We start from the raw sequence: 24,460 nt of genomic DNA, 5'->3' as shown, positions 1-24,460 counted from the left end.
GATATGGAAATATACAACATGGATAGTCCTAGTGGGTTTTACTTGTTTGACTTGGGAACATATTCTTTGCAAGGACAGAAGCATTGTCCCCGTCCTCCAGCAGCTTAAGATCTAACAGATGGAGCAGCATCCTGATTGGTGGGTGCAGTGAGTGTTTTATGTGCTTTTGGGGAAGAAAGAAGAAATGGGTCAGTTCCGTCTGAGCAGAGTGTGAAGGGTAAGACCTGGTTTCATAGAGATAAAACATCTCTGGAATTACGGATCATGTCGATGTGAAGATGTGTTTTGGTTTGAAAAGAAATCTCACAAGGAGCTTCTCAAGACTGTATCTGTTGAAAAAAGCAAAGTTGGCTGGTGTTTATCAGGAGAGGACAAGCAGTGGAAATGGCAGGGGCAGCCTGGGACCGGGTGAGCGGCAGGTGGCCTGGGCTTGGACCCTGATGCAGCCTTCAGTTGGCAGGCACAGCACTGGGCAAATTAGTTTATGTCTGTCATAGTGTTGTCAAGAGGATTAAATGAAAGAAATAAGAAATAACATGGCCTTGTATATTCACATAATGATTGTCTGTAGAATTGCTTTCCTCACTCCTTTTTTTCCTCCTTAGACTTAATTTTAATGAAAGACATTATGTACACAAAAGGTGCCTATTACCAAAGAAGGCAGCGGTGGCAGGGGCTTTCTCGGGCTCTCTGATCGGTTGGCCCTAGCCCTGTCCCTTGTCGGGCCTGCCCTCTGAGCGGAGCTGCCAGGTTCTTGCGTCACTGTCTTGACAAGCGGTGTGCTCATTTATACAGCAGCTGGGCCTTGCCAACCCGTGGAAGCCATGTGCCCCTGGCCGCAAAGTCCAGTGCCAATTTCGTGCTGGTGGCTTTAAGCCATGCCTTAAATACGTTGCTGAAACCGATGGTGGATAAATAGTCATTGGAGGGAAGAACTGCGTTCATTGGCGCGAAGTAAGAGCATTTGGGAATGGTAAAGGGCTGCTGGTATTTCTGAGCAGTAGACCCTCCTGCGTTCTGGAGCTACAGCTTTCTGCCTTGGGGGCTTCCCTTTTGTTACTTACATGCTCCTGAATCAATCAGAAAAATGCATCTCCGTGGTAAATCTTTAGAGGAAAGAGTTTATGTATACTTTATTCTCTCCAGTGTTAAAGTACCCAAAGAACAAAAGCAAAATTGTTGGTATCAGCGCCCACAATCATAGCTAGGAATTAGGCACACCAGATGCTGGGAAAAATGATAATTGTGTCCAAATGGACAAAACTCAAGGAAAGAGTATGGGATGCTCTTAGTAAAACTGTGTGTTAAAACATTCTCCTAGGCATTTCATGTTACTGCAAGGTACTGATTTCAAAACGCAGTGTCCATTTGACCCTATATTGGCTATTTTCTAGTGGGAGAGATGGTTATGTCCACAGATACTTACCACTAGGTTCATTTGGCATGAAAAGTGTGACTCTTTCTATGTTAAACATCTAGGTAATTTATATTGGCTTCAACAAAGCCAGCAGGAGATAGGTTTTCCTGGTGCCCAGTTAGCTCCAGAATTTGTAGAAACAGTATCTTCCCTTCTTCTGCACATCCAGACTGGACTCTCCGTGGTCTTATGCATTGTGTATTGCACAAGACCCCTCCCAGAATAACCCCTAGTTATTCTCCAAGGTGGAGCTAGCCAGATAATGTGTGGCCTTGTCTCTGAGGACTGGCTTCATTTGCACGTGGCCCTTTTCCTTATGGCCCTGCTCTCCCGAGGACAGAACTCTGGCCGGGTCATCAGGACCGGGCCTGGGCTTGTAAGACCTTTGCCCTATTGGACCAAGTTTCAACTGTGCTCTTGGCTTCTTTAACTCCTTTGGTTTAGGTTATGTAAACATTATGTAGCCTAATCTTCTCTGTTTCTCTAAGATGTATAAATATTTTGATATAGATTTTCCTGAATTCAGAGCTGGCTTCTACTAACATAACGTGATATATTTTATTTCGCCACCATATTAAATTACATTTCCCTTCTGATTAATGTCACCTATGAGATAGGAGAGGTGAAAACACTTTAATTGAACCCAATTACTGTTTTGTCATGTAATTAAAATTCCAAAAAGCCTGTTAACGTACCCATATTGATACAGCAGAATTAAAGAAAATGCTATTTATGGAAGGACCCAAAATCCTAGGGTTACTCCTTAACACGTAGGTGCCTGAGAAGTGAAACATGGTGTGTGTCCTGGGAAGGAAGCCAAGAGGGGGCAGGAAAGGTGGTTGTGTTCACCCAAAGCCATATCTGAATAAATATTCTGCTCGGCCATGAAAGTTTTTAAAGGGAAAAAGGGAAGTAATCTCAGTTAATCATTGAGATGGTGGGTCACAGTCACCACTATCCCCCACTGTCTGCAGGCTTGTTGACTTGTGATTTTTCTTTAGATGCTATTTCATTCACATAGTTTGTTCGTGAGATTACTGAAACGGAAGCTAGGGTAGGGGAGAAATCTGGTCATCTGTTAATTAATTATTCTTCATTTCTAGTCCTCTGATCTACGGAAAGAACCAACAGGTTAGGCAAGGTATTGTGTGGTCAAAAGATGTGAAAGGTGTGCTAGGGCCTGAGATGAGTAGAGCATGGGGGTGCCTGATTGAAGGTTAGGGACAGGACGAAAGGGCCTCTTCCCCGTAGAGAGCTCTTTCCTGCCTAAAGTTGCTTACAGCCTTACTTTCCAACTTCTTGTGAAAAGTAGTATTTTTGACATTTGCCTACTCAACACCGTAACATCTGTAACGGAGCCTGGTGACCAAGGAATTTTATGTCCCTGAAGAACAAGTATACAGTCATTACACAGTAAAATAAAACTGCTTGCTGTAGTTCATGGATTCCTGAAGTTCCAAGACCTGAAAGAACTCAGCCTTGAAATGCTATCTCTGCAGCTGCTAATGCTGGAAATGAGGCTGATAAATCAACACTAAGAAATGCTTGGCACTGACTTTGGACCACAATGAGGTTTGACTGTGAACCCACAGAGAAGACATTGAAGGATTTCACGTCGCTAACGAAGAGGCTATCCTCCTTTCCCTTCTTCTTCTGGAAGGTGATCAGCCAGTGTGGTAGAAACGCTGAATACAAGCTGAATCTGGTACTGTTGCATCTCTTGTGCATTCCTTGAGTGAAGGCGGGACTGCTGGAATATGGCACTAAATCCAGACAAGCGTGAGGAGAGTAGTGGTGGGGGTGAGGGCGACATCGTGAATGTAGGTGCGACAGTGGGATTTACAGTCAGGAATATATATGCGGTCTTCTTCTATTGTTCCGAGCACGCAGCTCCTAAAGCCCTTTCGTTATAATGTTCAGTTTTGTTCTCAGGTCCTGAAAAATGTGTCTACTGTTATTCATAGAACAAGCCCTTTTCTACACTCCCTGAGTTTATGCTAATGAGGGTAGAAACCCATATTAAAGTGTCAGGAGACAAACAAGCCTTTCTAAAGGCCGTGTGCGGGGGTGGGGGTGCGGGGTGGGGGGCCATCATTTAAGACTGATGTTCCATGCCCATCATCAGGTGCCCAGGTTGAGGCTGACGATCACCACGGCGATAGCCATGCTGTTGTACTTTTCTGAGATCCCCTTGCAGCCCCATACAATGAGCTGTGCATGTAGCATAGGTATTAGCTTAGACTGAACTAAGCTTTAGTGACTATTTTCCTTAGAAATAAGAAAGATTGTTTCTTACTAAAAGACAGCGTAACATTTTAGCTTTAACGTGTATTAAAGATTTCATTAACAGGTGTCATTGAGAAACATCTGTTTGGCATAAGAGCCAGTATTATCAATTTCCTAGAAAATCCGAATGTCTTGGGGGAAGAAAGCATTGACTGATTGGCATTGTGCTTCTGACAGTTGATTTATAGCTAGGGAAAGGAATTTGGAAAGGCAGAGAAGTTTTTTATATGCCAAGCATTTCTTCTGTGGAAAACGAAGAATGTTGCCCACCGTCCTGTTCTACAAGTATCATGTCATTAGCCACTGCAGTTGCTGACCTGTCCAGTGGTTAAGACTCCACGCTCCCAGTGCAGGGGGCACGGGTTCGATCTCTGGTCAGGGAAAATTCCACATGCCATGCAGCCAAAAAAAAAAATTAGAATACCGTACACCCTGGAAGGAATTCAGGGCGAAGATCAGAATGAAGCACTCTGTGTGCCGGGAAAACAGGCAATATTTTGGGTCTTTCGGCCCTTAGATAGTTAGAAGTATTTCAGGAGAAATTTTTTTTTTTAATGCTAACCATCATCTGAGCCTCAGCAAGTCATAGTATTTATTTATTTATTTATTTATTTTTGGCTGTGTTGGGTCTTCGTTTCTGTGCGAGGGCTTTCTCTAGTTGTGGCAAGCGGGGGCCACTCTTCATAGTGGTGTGTGGGCCTCTCACTGTCGCGGCCTCTCTTATTGTGGAGCACAGGCTCCAGACGCGCAGGCTCAGTAGTTGTGGCTCACCGGCCTAGTTGCTCCGCTGCATGTGGGATCCTCCCAGACCAGGGCTCGAACCCGTGTCCCCTGCATTAGCAGGCAGATTCTCAACCACTGTGCCACCAGGGAAGCCCCCAGGAGAAATTTTTTATGACCTGTATTCTTGCATCTTCCCATACTTAGAAAAGCACTTAAAGTTCATTAACTGAAATAATACTCTTTGTGACTAGTGGTAACCTTCTAGCGAGATGTATGCTTGATTGCACGTACCCCTTCACCAAAATCGTGTATATATTGGCTTCTCCCTCTACTTCTTTGAAGCAGTTTCTCAGAGTCACTTGAGAGAATGTCTCCTGGACCACAGTCCTCAGTAAGTCCTCAGATAAAACTGAAACTCACAGCTCTCACGTTGTGCATTTCTTTCCGAAGTGGACACCTGTGTTGTTAAAAGTAATCTCTTACCTGGTCACTGAATGCAGTTAATTAAACTACAGCAGGGTTACGTTTATATTGGCATTATTCTTTTGTTTGTTTGTTTGTTTGTTTGTTATTGTTTTTTAACACCTTTATTGGAGTATAATTGCTTTCCAATGGTGTGTTAGTTTCTGCTATATAACAAAGTGAATCAATTATACATATACATATGTTCCCATATCTCTTCCCTCTTGCGTCTCCCTCCCTCCCACCCTCCCTATCCCACCCCTCTAGGTGGTCACAAAGCACCGAGCTGATCTCCCTGTGCTATGCGGCTGCTTCCCACTAGCTATCTATTTTACATTTGAGAGTGTATATATGTTCATATGTTGTCATTATTCTTGATACAATTATAAGTGGGTTTAATACAACCTATTAAAATGGCTAGAACTCAACTCGCCATATTTTTAAATAACTTTTTCTTATAATATTTCAACTATTTCAAAATAACACGTTTAATAAAAAATGTAATAGATGTCCATTTAGAAAATTTAGAACTATAAAAATAGAAAATAAGGACCAGGGATTAGCTATTGAATCTTAATAGTTCTTCCATGGTTTCTAAATATAGTATGTGTGTATTTATATATATATATATATATATATATATATATATATATATATATATTTACATAGTTGAGATCATATCGTACATTTTTATATTCTATTTATCACTTTGTAAGTATGTAGTTATGTCATTAAAACTCTTTGCAACCATTATACTTTATGACTGCACAATGTTTTACTGTATGGTTCTACTATAATTTACTTAATTTCCCCCTCTCTGGGGAAAGTTTATGTTGTTTGTAATTTTTCTGTATTATAAATCACTCTGTAATGAAACTTCTTTGTGTTTCACTTCTGTCTTAATTTACATTACTTCTTGTGATAATTCCTCGAAGGGTAGTTACCGTGCCAAAGGGTATGAACAGGTTTGAATCTCTTGCTAGTGCTAAATGGCTGCCCAGAAAGGCTGCACCAGTAACATAGGGAACGGCCTTTTTATAGACATTTTCTTTGCATTCATCTACTCAGCAGGAACAAAAACATACTCTTTGCCCGCTCTTTTTGAGCAAAAGTTAATGGAAATTGGCTGTTTCCCTGCCATTATTTAGTCCAGTACAGTATATAAGCTGTGTGTTGACTGGACCCAGCTTCATTTTTCTGGGTAGATGCTGTTTCAGCCCTGTCTCTGCAGGTTAATGGGACCACCTGATCTCTTTTGCGTGGCCGTGAGCACATGTGGGTCACATTTGGGTACCATGGCCCTTTCCGGTAAGCTAATTGTGCTTTAGAGAAATTACCACTACTTAGTTTCTCCTTTACACACAAGACTGAGGGAGATTGAAGGAAGGACTGTTTAAACCGCTGCAAAATTCATTCATTCTAACAGACAAAATAACCATTTACTTGGTGAATGTTGAGATTGTACAGAATATTTTTCTTTATAAGTCTAAAGCTTTGCTTGGGAGATCAGGGTCATCTATTGAAAGTTCCCTCAACTTCCTTTCTTTCGGTCTCAGAAGTTTTAAAATATTTTTAATCCATTTTCTCACTGGTAACCTCCTTCATTCTTATATGTTCCATTCATGTAAACCCATTATGATCTGACTTCTGTCTTCACCCAGCCATTGAAGTTGCCCTGTTGATGGTCATCTTGTCAAATAGTTCTTTACTTTGCCCCCTGCCTAACATCTTTGCTACATTTGATCCTGTTGGCCAGTTTCCTTTCCATCCTTTCCTGTTTTCCCACTTTCCCTTCTCCCTTCCTCTTCTGCCTGGTGTCAGGTGCAGTGCTAGCCTCTGAGTGCGCGGACATTTGGGGAAGAGAGGGGTTGTGTGTCTTCTACTCTCAAGAACCACATAGTCTAGCAGGAAGACAGACAATTGGTAATAATACAGCATATTAAGAATTGTATATACAGTGGCACTTGGTTCAGAAATGACCTTGGTTTCCTTCTAGAAACTTCCTATCCTAGGCTTCTGTGAGACCCCTTTGGTTCTCTCACTCTTTATATACCCTTCCGTTAAAGAGGATAATTACCAAGAGCTCTGTCTTTTGCCCATTTCTGCTTTTACTGTCACTTTCCCATGGGTTCTTATACATCCTTACGACATTAACTCTTACCTCTCTACAAACAAATCCCAAGGTCTCCATTGCTAGTACTGAGCTCTTACCTTATTTCCAAACCTCAGACTGAGTCCTAGAAATTGTCTTGGGTCTGTTTTGACTGAGAAATAGTTGAGTTGCTCAGAGTTCTGAACTTTGTCTACAGGTAGATGTATGAGTTTTTGCAAGTTACAAGATCTAATTGAGGCCTAGATTCTTTGTAAAATAGTAAGAGTAATACTTGCCTCACAGAGTTGTTGGAAGGATGAAATGGAAAACCACTTTCCATAGAGGCAGGACCATGGTTGGCATTATCTTTCTGGGTCTCCTGTATTTTCCAGATGGACTTTCTCACAGAGAAACTTGACAGAGGAAAGAAGAAAGGCATTTACTTTTCAGATGGCGGTGGGAAATCTCGCATGGTCATTATTCTCTCTCTGTAAGAGATGATAATAAAAATACAACAAATTGTTTTGGGTGGGGAGAAATGACAGATGAGGGCTGAGCAGATAGATTAAAAAGTCTGAAAAAAAGGACAAGAAAAGTAAACTTTCCTTAGCAAGCTAGGGGTGGGTCAGGAGAACCAAGAAAGGACGTGTGGATGGGGCACCTTGGTGGGAGCAGACCCTGGGGGTGCAGGTGGGCACGGGCATGTGTGGAGCAGAAACCGAAGAAAGGGGGTCGGCAGCCCTCAGGAGCACCTTCCCTGGAAGAATCCTGAGCTTGGTGACAGCACATGGCTTTGGAAGGGAGAGATGCTTGTCGTGTCTTGCCAAGGTCGCTGAGCTGGGTCCCTGACAACCTACCAGCGTGACTTAGTGCTGAGACGCAAGAGGCGGCATGGGCATATTTAAAATTTATATCCACTGCAGTGACAGGCCACTGAGCGCTGTGGAGGGGGAAGATGGATTTCTGCTGAAGTGCGGCCAAAAACACTTTTCGCAACAGCTCTGACAAAATAGTGCCATAAATGAATAAACCCAGAGAGTTTCTGGGTATCTTTGCAAGCTTCTAACGTGATGGCCGTCTCAGACAAAGGGGCTCTCCCCAGGTGTCACACGTGATTTAACTCGGATCTGGGAGGTCTCGGTTCCGTAAGCTGAGTGGGCTGTGCTGTCTGGGTACATACCAGGTGTGCTTTGGATGGTCACTTGGAGCAATGTCATCCCCTCCTAATGCAGTTTATTAGCATGAAGTTATGTATTTCCTTGGTATGATCGCAGAGTCCTGGAGGTCAAATCACTACCTGGTTGTATGCTTTATAGTAGCCCAGTGGGTAAAAATGCCAAGTTTTAGAAGATGTTATTTGGCAGATTTAAGTTCATGGTAAATTTTTTATGAACCTAGGGATTTGACCTCTAAAGATCTTCATGCCTGAGATCCCTGAGTCAATTTAAACTTGCTCGTGGGCCAGCAGGGAAGTATCCAGAATCCTTCAGTGTTGTCCTAACACTCCCTGTACCTTAGAGTTTGGGCCGCTACACCTGGATCTTTGTCACCACATTTGTGATGTGAACAGCCTATGAGTGAGTTCCAGCTGTGAAATCTGGTCCTCTTCTTATTAAATTCTGGGCATTAGAAAGAAGATCTGGTCAACACGCTGTGTCCTGGCTGCTCTGTGTCTCTTCCCAAGTGAGTTTAGGCCTGCTCCTGGTTTCCTGTGGGTGCCCAGTAGAAAGTTGCTCTTTTACAAAAGAGACATGTAATTGATGGGATCCTGCAATGGTAATTAAGTTTAAATGACATGACCAGATGTGAGGACAGAAAAGATTTGCATCCATAAAAATAATTTCAGCTGTCCACTGGTATAGTCTATCACTCTGTGTAATATTTCCTTAAGTTTTTCACTTTTATTTTTTAAAAATCACATAAAAATAACCATTACCTAAATTAGTGTATTTTATTGGAAACATCCAAAAGAAAAGTGTTGTTCATGTCATCTTGTAATGTGGTGAACTAATCCAGAAGTCACATTTTGTCAGGAGTGAGCAGAACTTGGTGGTTATGGGGATGAAATGGGCAGGAGGGCATTTCAAACATCCTCCTTCCATCCTTCAGAGACATGGACGTAATCATGGGCTGCCTTTAAGGAATGAGACCCCCAAAAGTAGTCAGAATAAAAGAAAGTCATGGGACTTCCCTGGTGGCGCAGTGGTTAAGAATCCTCCTGCCAATGCAGGGGACACGGGTTCGAGCCCTGGTCCAGGAAGAACCCACATGTCGCGGAGCAGCTAAGCCTGTGGGCCACAACTACTGAGCCTGCGCTCTAGAGCCCGCGAGCCACAACTACTGAACCCGCGTACCACAACTACTGAAGCCCGCGTGCCTAGAGCCCGTGCTCCGCAACAAGAGAAGCCACTGCAGTGAGAAGACCACGCACCGCAACAAAGAGTAGCCCTCGCTCACTGCAACTAGAGAAAGCCCGCACGCAGCCAAAAACAAAAAATAAAAAATAAAATAAAATAAATTAAAAAAGAAAGAAAGTCATCACATTGATAGTTTTATTCAACGTGAGGGGTCCGGGACATGATGTGACCTGATAAGGGAAATTTTCTTTACACTCATGGACCTAAATGTCAAGGGGAGGACACTAGAGATTAGGGATCTAAGCATGACGTTCATGACTCTCTCGATGTAGAGCAGAGAAGGTAAGCCTCTCTGGGCAGATTTCCTTAATTGGCTGTTCTGTCTGAGTGGCGGAGGGGGAGGCAGATATCAGTAGGGTGGTGGGGAGCTGGTAGGAGACAGGGCCCTCCCGCCTCCCCCATTACTTTCCGCAGAGTGAACCATGACTGGTGCTTATGTGTATGCTCTTTCCAGAACCCGTGAAAGGAGTTGCTGCGATGGTTTGCTGGGCTCTCAGGAGAGCTGCCCAGGTGCGCGTCCACCTGGCGAGGAAGGCCAGCGGGCTCTGCCGAGGCCCTGAGCATCAGGCCTTGGGCGCGAGGCCCGCTGTCCCAGAGCCCGCTGCCCGGGGAGCCCCCGGGGCCCCGGGCGGCACGGTGGAGCTGCTGGGCAAGTCCTACCCGCAGGACGGCTACAGCAACCTGTCCCGCAAGGTCCTGTCCAGGGTCGGCAGGAACCTGCACAACCGGCCGCATCACCCGCTGTGGCTGATCAAGGAGAGGGTGAAGCAGCATTTCTACGCGCAGTACGTGGGCCGCTCGGGGACGCCCCTCTTCTCTGTCTACGACGACCTCTCCCCGGTGGTCACCACCTGGCAGAACTTCGACAGCCTGCTCGTCCCGGCCGACCACCCCAGCCGGAAGAAGGGCGACAGCTATTACCTGAACGCGACCCACATGCTGCGCGCGCACACGTCCGCGCACCAGTGGGACCTGCTGCGCGCGGGGCTGGACGCCTTCTTGGTGGTGGGCGACGTGTACCGGCGCGACCAGATCGATGCCCAGCACCACCCTGTGTTCCACCAGCTGGAGGCCGTGCGGCTCTTCTCCCGGCACCAGGTGAGTGCGGCCCCTGTCGGGCTTGGAGGACGGGCTGTGTGGTCTCGTGGAGGCCACTGCGGTTTATCTCAGCCAAGCCCCACGGGGTCCTTGACCGTGTTCGGCACCCGTGCGTTATCCATCCCGGGTGACGTCCTCTGTGTAGGCGGAGCTCAGTGTTTTCTGGCTGACGTGTTGTGTCAGTAGCCGCAGGAATTGGCAGGCCTTTGTTTCCTCGTGTCTGTCCTTTTCCTTCCAGTCCCGACGTGCCTGTCTCTGGGTTTCTCCTTATGAGTGGGTAGTCAGTGGCTCACACTTACCCCCAATCCCGGATGACTCGAGATGCAGCCCTGAGACCCGTGGTCTGGTTACCCCAGATCTCAGTTAGCGGAGGTTAATTACACGTTCCCGGTGTTGGGCACCAATGAATTTCTTAGGTAGCCCGGGGACTGGTGCTTTAGTGGCTGAGACTGTAAGCTGTCTTGTCCCACACTCTTTCCTTACCGTCCCCTGCTTTACACTTGTGGGTGCTTTACATTTTTTCTTTTTGAGACATCTTCATTATTGCCCTTCTTGAAGTATGTGTTTGGATGCATAGAGCCTTTTTGATCAGGAAATCTGATATTCCGGCCATTCTCAAAAACACCCAATTCCTTGCATCTGTTAGCTGACATCCTAATATGTTGTGCGCAGCTTTTTTTTTTTTTTGGCAATTTATGAATATTCCTTAAAGCTTGAGTCTATTTCCTAAAAAAGTGCAATATCACTTGTCTTTCATTAACATATTTTAAAACCGTCTCCGTTTTTATGTGAGAAACAAATGGAATTAATGAGGCATTACTCCTTTAGTATTTCTTCCAAACATGTGCACTGAAACAGGAGGAATAATTGTCACAAAACTGCTTCCCACAAAACACCAGGTAAGTGGGTTGTCGGATATGAGCAGGAACAGTATAGGATCCTTAGGCTGATAAGTAACCATCATTTGTTGTGTTAAATGAGTCGTGTTTTAGGAGAGGACCATTTGCTTCAGGATGTGCTGTCTTCCTGGGAATTCGTGATAATTCAGAAATAGGTATTAGCTTTACACAAAAGGCCAACAAGCTTGATCCCAGAGCTGCTTAGATGAGCGCTTATGCTACTAGGAAAAGCTGACTATTTTCTATGTTAGGAGTAATAACTATTAACAAGGATACAGATTTATTAGGAAACAAAAGGGAAATGGACAAAGACAGGTCAAAGTCTGGGAAATATGACCAAGTGATGGAATGTCACCTACCGCTAATGAGCCAGTGGAGGTGTGACACCAGTGACAGAGTGTCCAGGTCACGGCATTGGCAGGTGCACAGCCCAGTTTATCTCATTACAAAAATGAGAAAGGACAGTGCTCCCTGGTTGGTAAGCCTGCAAGCCGTGGGAATGGCAGAGGAGAGGAGGCTGCGAGACACACACTGGTGTTTTAGTGGCGGAAAAAATCCAGGCTCCCTTAGAAGGTGGGAAACAGGGAGCGGGTAGGGAATTAACCTCACCTCATTTCACACTTGTGCGGGGTCTGGTCCAGTTGAGCGGGGAGCAGGCGTGGCTCGTTTTCAGATGATGCAACTGTATATTCTGCTTCTAGTTAGAAAGATTACACACACACACACGTACACGTACGTGTCTAAGAATATAGTTTGATAAAGTAATTTCACGTGCCGTGTTTCGTTTACTCGTAATAAAAACCTGTGAGACAGATTATTTCCACTTCTACCACGAGGAATCTGAAGCCCCAGTAGGTTGGTGACTTGCCCAGTATTACCCAGCCAGCTGGTGGCAGAGTCCACCCTGAACTTCACCTGTTCTACTGTGGTCTGTTGCTTTTCATAGAGGAGCTGCTTGGGACCCAAGCGGGGCTTTAGTTCCAGGAACGGTGTGGGGGAGAGAAGGGTGGAGTTTTGTGGATTCCTGGCCTCAGCTAAAGTGTTGGTACTAAGTCTGACCTAATCTTAAATCTCGAAAAAATTCGTTTCCTTCTTTCAGTTTATTACCCTATGAATAGGATTTTTTTCAATAGTTTTAATCATGCTACATATATAATTTACAAAACTATATTGTCCTCCTTTAAAGTTTTCCTGTTATTTCATAATCTCGGTCATCATTGTTTTCATCACTACATGGTATATTTCAGCAAGGAGGAAGGTGCATAGAGACGTATGGGGTAAAGGAACAAGGATAAACACAGAAATGGATGAACTATGACAATGTATATTTTATTTAACTATTAATTGTGAATAAAACCCTTTTGTGTTTCGAAAAACAGTAAGATGTATCAGTATTCACAAATATAAATGTATTAAATTTGCCAATTTAAAAACATACATTATCAGATTGGACATTTTTCAGTTAGAGAAACCTGAAATAGAATCACACCAGAGGTTGAGAGTAAAGGGCAGGAAAAATATATATCAAACAAATACTTACTAAAGGAAAGCTGGTAAAGCAATTATTAATATTAGATAGAATAGAATATATGGAAAAATATTAACTATGAATAAAGAGGGATAATACATCGACCAGGATGCTTTATGACTTAGGAATTTTAATGTGCCCCACATCATAGCCGTAATATAGAAACCAAAACTGAAGAAATAAAAGTTAAGTTTGACAAATTCATAATCATAGTAGAAGATTTTAAATGACCTCAATCAAAAACCAATGGATTAAGCAGACAAAATGAGTAAAGATATAGGAAATCTGAAAAATATGATTAACAGGCTTGATTTATGTTTATTTTTAAAATGCTGTAACTGTGTGTGTGTGTGTGTGTGTGTATTTCTTTGTGTTTGTACAGAGAGACAGACATATACATAAATCCTATACCCAACAGCTGGAGGTATATAGTCACATGAAATAACAAAAATATAAGGGGCTTCCCTAGTGGTTCATTGGTTAATAATCCACCTGCCAATGCAGGGGACACGGGTTTGATCCCTGGTCCGGGAAGATCCCACATGCCGAGGAGCAACTAAGGCCGTGCGCCACAACTACTGAGCCCATGAGCCACAGCTACTGAGCCCTCACGCCACAACTACTGAAGCTCGCGCTCCACAACAAAGAGTAGCCCCTGCTTGCCGCAACTAGAGAAAGCCCGCGCGCAGCAACAAAGACCCAACGCAGCCAAAAATAAATAAATAAATAAATAAATAAATTTATTTAAAAAAATAAGTTGCCCATGTACTAGTTGACAGTTGAAGTCATAAACAAATGTCAAAGAATCAGTAACATTAATAGAACCATGCCTGACTGCAAAGTAGCTGATGTAGAAAGCAGTAAGAAAAGGATAATAAAAGTTTCCATATCCTCAGCCATCTAAAAATTCACAACTATAGATTCATGGGTTAAAGAGAAATATTAGGATGTATCAAAAGTTACTTATCACTCACCAACAATGAAAATACTCACTTCAAACTGCTCAGGCGTGGGGTAAATAGTCACTTTATTACGTAGGAACTTGGTCGACCCACTTAAGTTGTACCATCACAGTTAACATTAATAAAGCGAAATGGACAGGATGCAGGTAAAAAAAGTACGGGCCATACATTTCGTTTTAAATATATTATTAAAAAAAATTAAAACCCTGCTAAAAGCAAACAACATTGTTCTCAAAAGTGGGACGTGGGTTGTATAGTTTTTAGTAGTCCCAAGTCTTACAAAACAGACACAGCACCTGGAATAGCAGAACCCCAAACCACAGACAACTCCCCAGCACCCTGGCTGATAGGGTCTCGCTAAGCGCTTCACTGCTGGCTGGCAGATCTGCACTGTGTCAGAAACTGAGGCGGTGGGGGAAGCCGGGGGTCCGAGAAGAGGAGAACTTCCTTAGGAGTCTCCCAGAGAACAAACTGTGGGAACCAGATTGACTAGAGGGGTTTGACATTAAGTCCTGGTGGTAACACTGTTCACCAGTGGCCACTACCATCACAGAAAGAGGGGCAGCCAGACTTACGTGTCTCCTGATGGAAGAATACAGTGCCACCTATGAAGTCCTGCCAAAAACTCTGGACCTAAATCAGTTCAAATAGCTGTAGATCCAACAACCAAATTTATAGGAGATACAGAGGACAGAGAAACACATTAAACTACACCATGTAGATGTGATAAGCAAAATCCAGCCCGGCGAAATTCTACAGCAATGTTCCTCAAGATGAGATCTGCATAATGAAGTAAGTACAAGAATCAGAAGTAAGTGATTAGAAATGTTTAGACCGTCACAGTCAAGCCTGTGGTCAGAGGACTTCTGTGGATCTGCGTGCAGACTGGTCCAGGTGTTCCCAGATGATCTTGGTGAGCTGCATGTGCTCAGTCTGGGTGGTGGTTTCGTGCAGTAGCACCGTGTATCATTTCGAGACCGATTAGAAGTCTAAAACTGTCTCTTTACCGTAGACAGTTTGAGAAGCACTGCTCTACAGGATAAATGATTCAGTTTCTTCAAATAAAAGCAAGGAAAACAAAAGGGAAAAACAGTAGATGGTGCCTATAGATTAAAAGGACAGATGTCAATCACTCACAATGTGTAGATCCTATCAAGAGAAAACATCTTTCAAGAAAAAAAGATTTGAGACCATTGGAAATTTGAACACTAACTGAATATTTGAATTTAAGGAGTTCTTTATTTTTACTTTTCTAAGGTATAACAATGGTAGTATATGTTTATATAGTCATTCTCTTTCAGAGATACATATTGAAATACGTGTGAGCGAAATGATGTCTGGATTTTCTTCAAAATAATGGGGGGTAGGTGTCTGGGGATGAATGTAAGAGGATTGGTCATGAATTGTCAATTATTGAAGCCAGGTGTTGGATACATGATGAATCCAACATTATCCTTTCTACTTTTGCATGTGTTTGAAATTTTCCTAATAAAAGTTCGAAGAAAAAGACTGAAGGAAAACATTGGGATCAGTCAGTCTGTCAATAAAAAAAAAAAAAATTTGCTGAACATGAACTGGGATCTGGGGCTGTAAGAAGGTATCACACAGTCACGAGAAGGTCCCTGGTTTCACGGGGAAGACAACAATTAAGGTTAAAAAAATAATGGAAGGCAGGAGATATTAAACACTAGAGCGTGAGCACAGATGACATTCAGTAGAAAACTGAAACCGATTAAATCTAGAATTAATAGCCTCTCTTCCATCATTCTGAGATGATTTTACTGTGAGGTTTTATAAAATCTGAAAGACTTGTAGTCTTTCTCAAAAAACAGAAAAAGAAGGACCTATCAAACTCATTTCACGTTAGACTTGTTAATAACAAATTAGATAAAAAGGATAACATTAGAGGTTTCATCTTTATGAACACAGATTATTCTCATTTTTAATGAACAGGTACAGAATTATTAAATGAAATGTTTGCAAATTTAATTTGTTGGAGTATTGTGTCCTACCACATTATTACTATGCATGTATTACATTATACGATATTAACTGATACAAGGAGAAAAAGAATGTGATCACCTCAGTAGATGTGGGAAAATCATTTGGTGGCATTTAATGTTTTAGGACGTTAAAAAAGCATTTGATGACATTAATATCTTATGATAAAAACTTTTAGCAAGCTAGGAACAGAAGGGAACTTCCTTAACATTATGAATGATATTTGTCAAGCACTCACAGCATACATCATAATTAGTGGTGAATCATTATAAACAGTCCCATCAAATTAGCAACAATTCAGGGTTACTTGCCATCACTGTGTGGGAGGTTCTAGTTTATGCAGTAAACCAGAAAGAGAAATGAAGATCTAAGCATTGGGAAACATGAGATAAAGCTGCCTCATTTATAGATGACATGATGGGCTACCTAGGAAATTGAATAGAATATCCAGATCAATTATTAGTGCTAATAAGAGAGTTCAGCAGTGCTGTTGGATACAAAGACAATATACAAAAATATATTTCTTATCTACAGGTAATAGCCAGTTAGAAAATAAAATGGAATAAAGGTTTCATTCATAACATCAACTAAAACTTCGAAGAATCTAGGTATCATTGTTGCAGAAGATGTTCAAGATACTTGTAGATAAAATTATCAGATATTATTAAAAGACGTAAAGGAAGAAGAGACAAAGGAAAGGAAGAAGAGAGAAAGAACCATATACCATGTTCCTAGATTCATGAAGATGACAGCTTTCCCAAAATCAATCTATAAATTCATCGTAAATCAAATAAAAATGTCTACTGCGTGTTTTGGAGAAGTTGAAGGACTGATTTTCAAATTTATAGGAAGAGCAAGTTTACAAATAGCCAGAAAAAAATTTAAGAGCACCAGTGTAAGGGGACGTGCCTTGCCAAGCATCAAGACTCATAATGCTCCAGTTATTAAGAAGGTTTTACATTGGCACAAGTTTAGTCAAATAGAGAACTTTGAAACAGCTTTCCTCATATTTGGGAATTTGTTTTCATTATAAAATGGAAGTGATGTTAATAAGTGGGGAGATGATGGATTCCACATGAATTGCTCTGAGACAATTGTCTATAGAGGAAAGAACACTTGGTCTCTACCTCACACCAAATGCAAAGTTCAACTCCGGATGGTTTCACAATCCATCTGTGAAAAGGAAGTCTTCAAAACTTGAGAAGAAAATATAAGAGAGTATTGTTATCACCTTGGGGGTAGAACACAGTCTCTTAAATCGAGAATTCCTAAACAAGAAGAATCCTTAATGGAAGAAAAATTTTAAAGTTGACTGCGTTAAGGTAAAACTTAACACCTAATAAAAGAATTCTTAAACGAAGTTAAAAGGCAAGCATCAGGCTGGGTGGAGAAATCTGCTATGCATATAACTAACAGAGGATTAATGTTGATCAAATATAAAGGTCTCAGTATGATAAGAAGAATCCAGTAGGGAAAAATCTGAAATACCAAGAGTTGGCCGATATGTGGAGCCGTGAGAATGCTCTGAGGGAGTATAAAACCCACACCTGGAACCCCGCTCTCTCAAGTGTACAGTTCAGATGCGTCTTGAGTGCTTCTATCAGCAGATAGATGAGAATGTTCATAGCACTGTCAATATGGTACAGTATTCATATATCTGTGAAAATGAATAAATCACAACCAAATACATTAACATGAATGAACATAGAAAGTAGCATTAGGCAAAGACAGTTTTCAAAGCTTACATTGTATGATTGCATTTATGTAAAGTTTAAGACATGGGCAGAACTAACCAATATATTATCCTGGGGTTCGTGCATGTATGGACAAGTTATGGAAAGCAAGGGAATAATTTAAACATTAAGTTTGGTTGTTACCTCTACAAGGAGTGGCAGGGGATTGTGATCAGGTAGGGGCATGAAAGGGGCTGCAAAGTTTTTGGTACCATTCTCTTTTCTGAAAATGGCTATGGGTGGTGAGCAAACATGTATGTGCTTTTATTACTATTTAAAATGACATACACTTTTTATAAATCAATCGTGTAATTTTTTTAAGAAAGAAAAATGGGCAAAGAACATTAACAGCCTGTTGATGGAAGAAGCATGAGATCAGCCAATAAACAAGGATCGGTTTTATCGCTAAATAAGAAAATGCAAATTAAAGCAACCAGATATTCTTACAAACTGATTAGATTAGCAAAACTTAATAATCTTGACAATACCAAGTATCTAGAGGAAGCATAAATCTTACACCCTTCGATGGCGAGTGTATGTAGTTGCCACCACTTTGTAGAGTTATTTGGTAGTTTCCTTATTTTTTTTTTCTTTCTCAAATTGTACGCTCTGGGATCTGGCATTTTTCTTTTAAGCGTTACAAATAAAGGACAGTGGGCTCTAATTGTACATTGAGTACTTCACAGCAGTTAACATAAATAAACTAGAGGTACCATGTCAACTTGGATGAGGTTTTAATAAAACGTTGAGAGAAGCAAATAAATTATGAGTGATACCAAACTAGGATATCTTTCTAATAGGTATTTCAAAATATGCCCAACACTACGTGCTCTCACTGTGCGCTTAGTTTGTGCTCCCCCTCTCTCTCTTTCTCTCTCTCTCTGTCTCTCTCTCTCTCTCTGTCTTTCTCTCTCTCTCTCTCTGCGTGCACTAGCTCCAGCTCTTCCTCACTATACACACATGCATGCACACCACAGCCACACAGTTTTTTTGTTACATAAATATGTAGGTAGGTGTGAAAAAAGTACACGGGAACGATAAACAACAAAAGCAAGACAGTGATTTCCTGTGAGGTGAAGTCAGGGCGAGTGGTGGTGGGCGCCATCAGTGTTTGCAAAGGAATCAAGATGTTATGGATTTTTGTGAGCGTAGAAGGATCTCTGAGACTGAAAAGTTCAAGAACCGCTGTTCTATAGCTTCAAAACTAAATTTTTTGAAAACATTTATTGAGACATTTATTTTTGCGAAAGATAGCAGATTTCATGTGTTTGCTGGGCTCACTGGAGGGAGCCCAGATGAATCCTGTGCCTATTTAATCTGATTTAAATATATTAATTAAAAAGTACACACCTGGACCAGTGCTCGAAGAAGCTCCACTTTCCTTTGGTCTCTGGAGATGCCTGTCCTGTCTCACTGGTGGTGCCCTGTGCAGGGGGCCTGCGAATGCACGGGGTGGGCAGGGGGCAGGCAGGGGGCAGACATTCTGCAGTTTACTCTCCACTCTTGGCTGCAGAGGCTTTGTTTCCTCCGTGTCTCTATCCCCGTTTGATGGTTTCCTCTGGGTCAGTGTTATCCAGGGTCTTTCTATTCATACACTTGTGCAAGTGATAGTTTATTCATGCTGAGCCTTCCTTCCTGCCTAGTTCCGTCTTCATTATTGTAAAAAAAATTTCTAAATGCTACGTTTCTTCCTCCCTTCCTTCCTTTTCCCCTTCTCCCCTCCCCCCTTTCTTTCTTTTTTTTTGGTAAATTTGTTTATTTATTTTTGTCTGCCTTGAATTTTTTGAAATTTTTACTGGTCTATGAAATACAAAACTTTAGGTCTTAATAACTGAAGATGTGGTGATATCATGGAGAAGTTGTAAATATTTTATAATTAATATATGATTCATGAATATTCACACAGAAACAAAGGAGCATGTTTTCATAGAAGAGATAAATGAAGCTGTACAGAGAAGTAAGCTTTTTTTTCTTATTAGATTTTTTTTTTTTTTTTTTTTTGGCTGCATTGGGTCTTCGTTGCCGCGCGTGGGCTTTCTCTAGTTGCGGTGAGCGGGGGCTACTCTTCGTTGCAGTGCATGGGCTTCCCATTGTAGTGGCTTCTCTTGTTGCGGAGTACGGGCTCTAGGCACGCGGGCTTCAGTAGTTGTGGCACATGGGCTCAGTAGTTGTGGCTCATGAGCTCTAGAGTGCAGGCTCAGTAGTTGTGGCACATGGGCTTAGTTGCTCCGTGGCATGTGGGATCTTCCTGGACCAGGGCTTGAACCTGTGTCCCCTGCGCTGGCAGGTGGATTCTTAACCACTGTGCCACCAGGGAAGTCCTGAGAAGTAAGCTTTTGCTATAATTTTGACCATAACGATTGCTATATACTACTTCATCATGATGTCTGTGTCAAGTTCATATCCCATCCCACGCCCCTTTTTATAAGTGACACTGTTGCTCCCCGTTTCCCCCTGTAGGAGTGCGGGTAAGGGACTTCTCCATAGACTTGTCTGCAGTGGCTCAATCCTGGTGGAGTAGACATCCTTCATTACAGACAACCCCTTTAGCCTCCATCGTGGTCCATCCTTGTTAGAAAACCACTCTCATTTATCATTAGAAAATTTTATTTTTCTCCCTTTGATACCCTCTCCCACTTTACAAATGGTTCATTAGAACCCTGCTGTTCCTGGGCTGCTTTGCCCGGGCTCCCCCACTGTCAGTCTTGTGGGGATCCAAGCACAGTCTCTTTCTTCTTGCTCTCTACCCCGAATCACTCTTCAGTCCTTCAGTGAATGACAGGTTTAATTCTCCACCATGTGGTGATTGGGTTTCCTTAATAGCCTCATGTGGAGTGGGCTTTATTGAAGGCGTTTTTATTTGGCCTTGATAGATTATAGTCACCATGTTTCCCTAATCTCTTCCTGAAAATCTTTTAGGAAGGACTCCCCCTGTCAGAGACACACTTACACGGAAATGGCTTTTCTTTCTTAGAATTCTTTTTCTCTACCCAAATGTTTACTCTGGTATATCTCTTGACAGTGAAGCAAAAGGCGGCTGGTCACAGCCAGGACCCACGATACGTTGGACTTGGGTAACACCCGGTTATTGGGGGGCAGAGGGGGGCTTAAAGCGAGCCCGGTCTCTGTTTTCTGTGGCGCAAGGCCTGTGCAGATAATTAGTTCTTGCTTATGACAAGGTGGGAACGATGGCCTCTCAGCCTGAAGCCCCGACACTGACCCGTGGCTTACTGTCCATGACCTCGGGGAGCTGTCAGCACTTACTGCCTGGAGCTGCTCGTTTGCGTATATCTGGTTTCTCCAACCGGCCAGTCAGTGCCTAAAAGGTCGCTCTTCCTTCCCCGTGCCTCGTCCTTTCTCTAACCCAGGGTCCTGCACCGAGTAGCAGTCGGTGAACGTGGTGTTCGAACGCCTCCCTCGTTCTGCCGACGTCCGCTCTGCGAAACATGGCCGCTCAGTGTCAAGTGCGTGGCGGTTCACCCCTCAGCTTTTCACTCTCAGAGCTGTTTCTCCTGCCCCGGGCTTCCCGAGGAGCAGGTGTATCAGTCAGGGCTGGACTGCAAGGCAGTGAGCGCCTGTGACTCGATCACGGCAAGCTTAATATACAGGATTATTAAGTGTAACACAGAGAATCGGGGGATGAGGGGTTGGCGGGTAAGAAGAGAACTCTAGACGGCGTGGAACTAGCAGCTACAGGAGCAGCTGACGCCCCCAGCCTGAGGCTGAGCCCCAAGGGAAGAGCTTCCCCCCACCCGACCCCCGCACCCCAGTCTGTGGCTCCCGAGGGGCACCAAGCTGGTAGTGGTTTCATGCTGATGGAATCGCTGGACATCCACCCTCTGGAATTTGCTGGAAATCTGCTTCTGAGGTGCCAGGGGAAGCTGTTGCGGGGGAGGTGTCTTGCAGGAAGCACTGTGCTGTGAGACCGCCCAAGAGGGGCAGTCCTGGGGGGCGGCTGCCGCTGCCCGCACCGCAGGGCACAGGCGCGGGGATCCAGCCAGAGCCCGCTCGTAGGGTCTCTCCAGCACCTCTGCTGGTGGCCCAGCTCAGCACTGCACCAACGGGCAGAGGACGAATATTTAAAGGGCCCAACTCAGTGTTCACGGGCAGTCGATGCAGGGTTGATTGGTGGCCGAGAGGCAACAGGCAGCTGGCTCCCTTTCCTGAATATCTGGAAGGCCTCAGGGAGACAGGCTGTATTCCCCCAATCAGTGAGTGGCTAGGGAAGGTCACATTGAAGGAGGCAAAGACATTTGTCCTTGATGCCAACTCAAGGTTTCCGAATACAGTTTAGGTAGTGGGAAGCCCTCTAGTTCTTGGTTCTTAGTACATGGAACGTATAAAGGATGGGGGATGGTTTAAAGGGTAAAAGCTCATGCTTCTGAACCAACACAGCATCTAGAGAAAAACAGATGAATATCTTCTATCTCAGTCCTCCAGGATCTCAAGAAAACTATTACCATGTCTATTCTTCATTTGCTGTTGGAGGCCAAGAGGGCCTTGTTGGGTTTTACTGAGTCCACATAATTACAATAACAATATTTTTTGTACTAGCTCAGGTGTTGTGTGAAAGCAGCAGAAATATTTTCACAGCGATGTTATGCTCTTTCACGGTAGACTTCACACCTTGCTAGAAACCACGTTTCTTGGCCTGGTGCCCATTCCTGAAGCTGTTGTGTGGATGGTGGTGGAATTTCATGTCTTCACCTTGGTGGGTGCCGGTGGGCGGTGACGGGCTGGAGTGTTCTTCGAAGGCCTCCGACGGGCCAGCAGCCCGTGACGCTCACGTCCCGTCGAACTGCGTGTCCAGATCCCTGAGTCTACCCTTGGACGTACAAGGTGACACCTGCTCTTTAGCTGATAGCGTGCCCTTTATTAGGTACTTTAAATTGCCTCTTTCTGAGGCTTTGCCTAATGTCATGCTCCTGACTCAGCCTGGGGTAGGTCTCTGTGAAGCTGTAAACTTGTTAACATGAATGAATTTGAAAGATAAAGTAGGGTTTTCTTAAACTGGATACATCATCTAAACACCGTGCTGTTTTTCAGCTTTATAGAGACTTTGTACAATGTTGTATGTGAATTGATAGCATTTCATCAGAGCAATGATTTCCAACGTTTTTCTTTTACCGTTTGAGAATCTGCTGAGAGGTTTGGACACCGTCCGCAGATACACACACACTTTGTATATATGTAGCTTAAGAGGTGCTGTAGGCACCCGGATTAGATGATGAAATTAGAAGCGAGTGTCAAGGAGCCACTCCAGTCTCCACGTTGCTGATTTCCAGCCTAAGTCTGTAGTAAATTGGAGAAACCTCCTCTTTATTCTCTCAGCAGCTCTCTTCCCACTTCTGCTGCTTCTCTGTAACACTTCTCTTGGGTCATGTCACCACGCTGGGATTGTGTTTGGTGGCGCATTACGTGAACAGCAGACGTTAGGGTTAAGTTAGCCGTAGGAAGGCAGAGAATGCCTCCTAATTTGGGAATGACTGGATGTTAGCTGTCGGGGTGATTCAAGGATCAGGCTGAAGTCAGAAGTTAAGCGTCACAGGCTGCCTAGAGCTGGAGGGTGGGTTGAGTGTATTTGGGGAAGCCAAAGGAAAGATTTCTATGTAAGTCTGAGAGCCTCTCTCCTGGGGCAGGGAACATTCCAGATCCAAAAAATGGCAATAGTCGTTCTATGTGTAGAAAGCTTGTAAGGCAGACAGCTACCTGGCGATTGGACTCAGGTACAGAGTTGAGAGCGTGGATCTTGTGGAGAACAGATCTTACCACACACCCAAGAGGAGGTGACCCGTGTTAGGGTTTAGTAATTTGTTCTATGTATTATTTAAGGTTCATGACCAAGACTTAAAACAGGAAGGATTTATACCAGACAAATGGAAACAATAACTTTCTCACAAAAGGATCTTGAGTGAGAGACTGTTTTTCAAAGGGAATTTGGGCTACGATCTCCAGGGTGCTATCTCTCTCAATATTTTTAGGACATGGACTCTTAGATGCAGGGAAAGACCCCTCAGTTGAGTTGCCCCAACTCCTCCACCTTTTCAGTGCAAACAGAACTCTGTGGTAGCAATCCTGTGTCATTTTGTGGGGAATGTGGCGTTGGGTCCACGTAGAATACAGTCCGTCAGCTTTGGCAGTAGTGGTGTAAATGATTCTTCTTTGAGCTACAGTGTCTTAAATATAATTCTTTTAAATACAGACTTATTTGCTGATTGATTTATGTTTGGCTGCGTTGGGTCTTTGCTGCTGCGCGCGGGCTTTCTCTAGCTGCGGCGAGCGGGGGCTACTCTTCATTGTGGTGCGCAGGCTTCTCATTGCGGCGGCTTCTCTTGCTGCGGAGCATGGGCCCTAGGTGCTTGGGCTTTAGGAGTTGTGGTGCGCGGGCTCAGTAGTTGTGGCTCACAGGCTCTAGAGCACATGGGCTTCAGTAGTTGCAGTGCCTGGGCTTAGTTGCTCCGCGGCATGTGGGATCTTCCCGGACCGGGGCTCGAACCCGTGTTCTCTGCGTTGGCAGGCAGATTCTTAACCACTGTGCCACCAGGGAAGTCCCTTAAATATAATTTTAACATCTAGTTGTTAGATGTTGATTCCATCACGTATGGTGTAGTGTTTATTAAACAACACACAATAAATTCATCTATAACAATACAACTAATAATAATTTTTGGTTGAAAGGTTCTACCAGCATTCAAAATCTACAACCAACCCACAACACCACTGAAGATCCAGCAATAATTTTCTTCTTGTGAATTGTGGTGATTCCAACTTTTCAAATGTGTTCCAGGGGTTTTTGGTGTTGTCCATTTGTGTTAATCAGGATTCTCCAGAGGAACAGAACC

General features: G+C 43.4%; 1 protein-coding gene across 7 annotated transcripts in view; it reads left to right on the top strand.

The window, feature by feature from the left end:
- Window positions 1-24,460, top strand: part of FARS2 (phenylalanyl-tRNA synthetase 2, mitochondrial) — a 379,330-nt gene that overhangs the window by 58,586 nt on the left and 296,284 nt on the right. For all 7 annotated transcript variants that reach the window (XM_082638489.1, XM_082638483.1, XM_082638487.1 and 4 more), the window contains exon 3: window positions 9,852-10,495. In XM_082638489.1, coding sequence (XP_082494615.1) covers window positions 9,875-10,495 — 621 coding nt within the window. In that variant the 5' untranslated portion in view covers window positions 9,852-9,874. The remainder of the gene's footprint in view (window positions 1-9,851; window positions 10,496-24,460) is intronic.

Source organism: Mesoplodon mirus (assembly GCF_964341445.2).
Source record: "Mesoplodon mirus genome assembly, chromosome: 12".
Classification (NCBI taxonomy): Eukaryota; Metazoa; Chordata; class Mammalia; order Artiodactyla; family Ziphiidae; genus Mesoplodon; species Mesoplodon mirus.
Note: the sequence above shows the minus strand (reverse complement) of the source record. Positions and strands in the feature narration are given on the sequence as shown.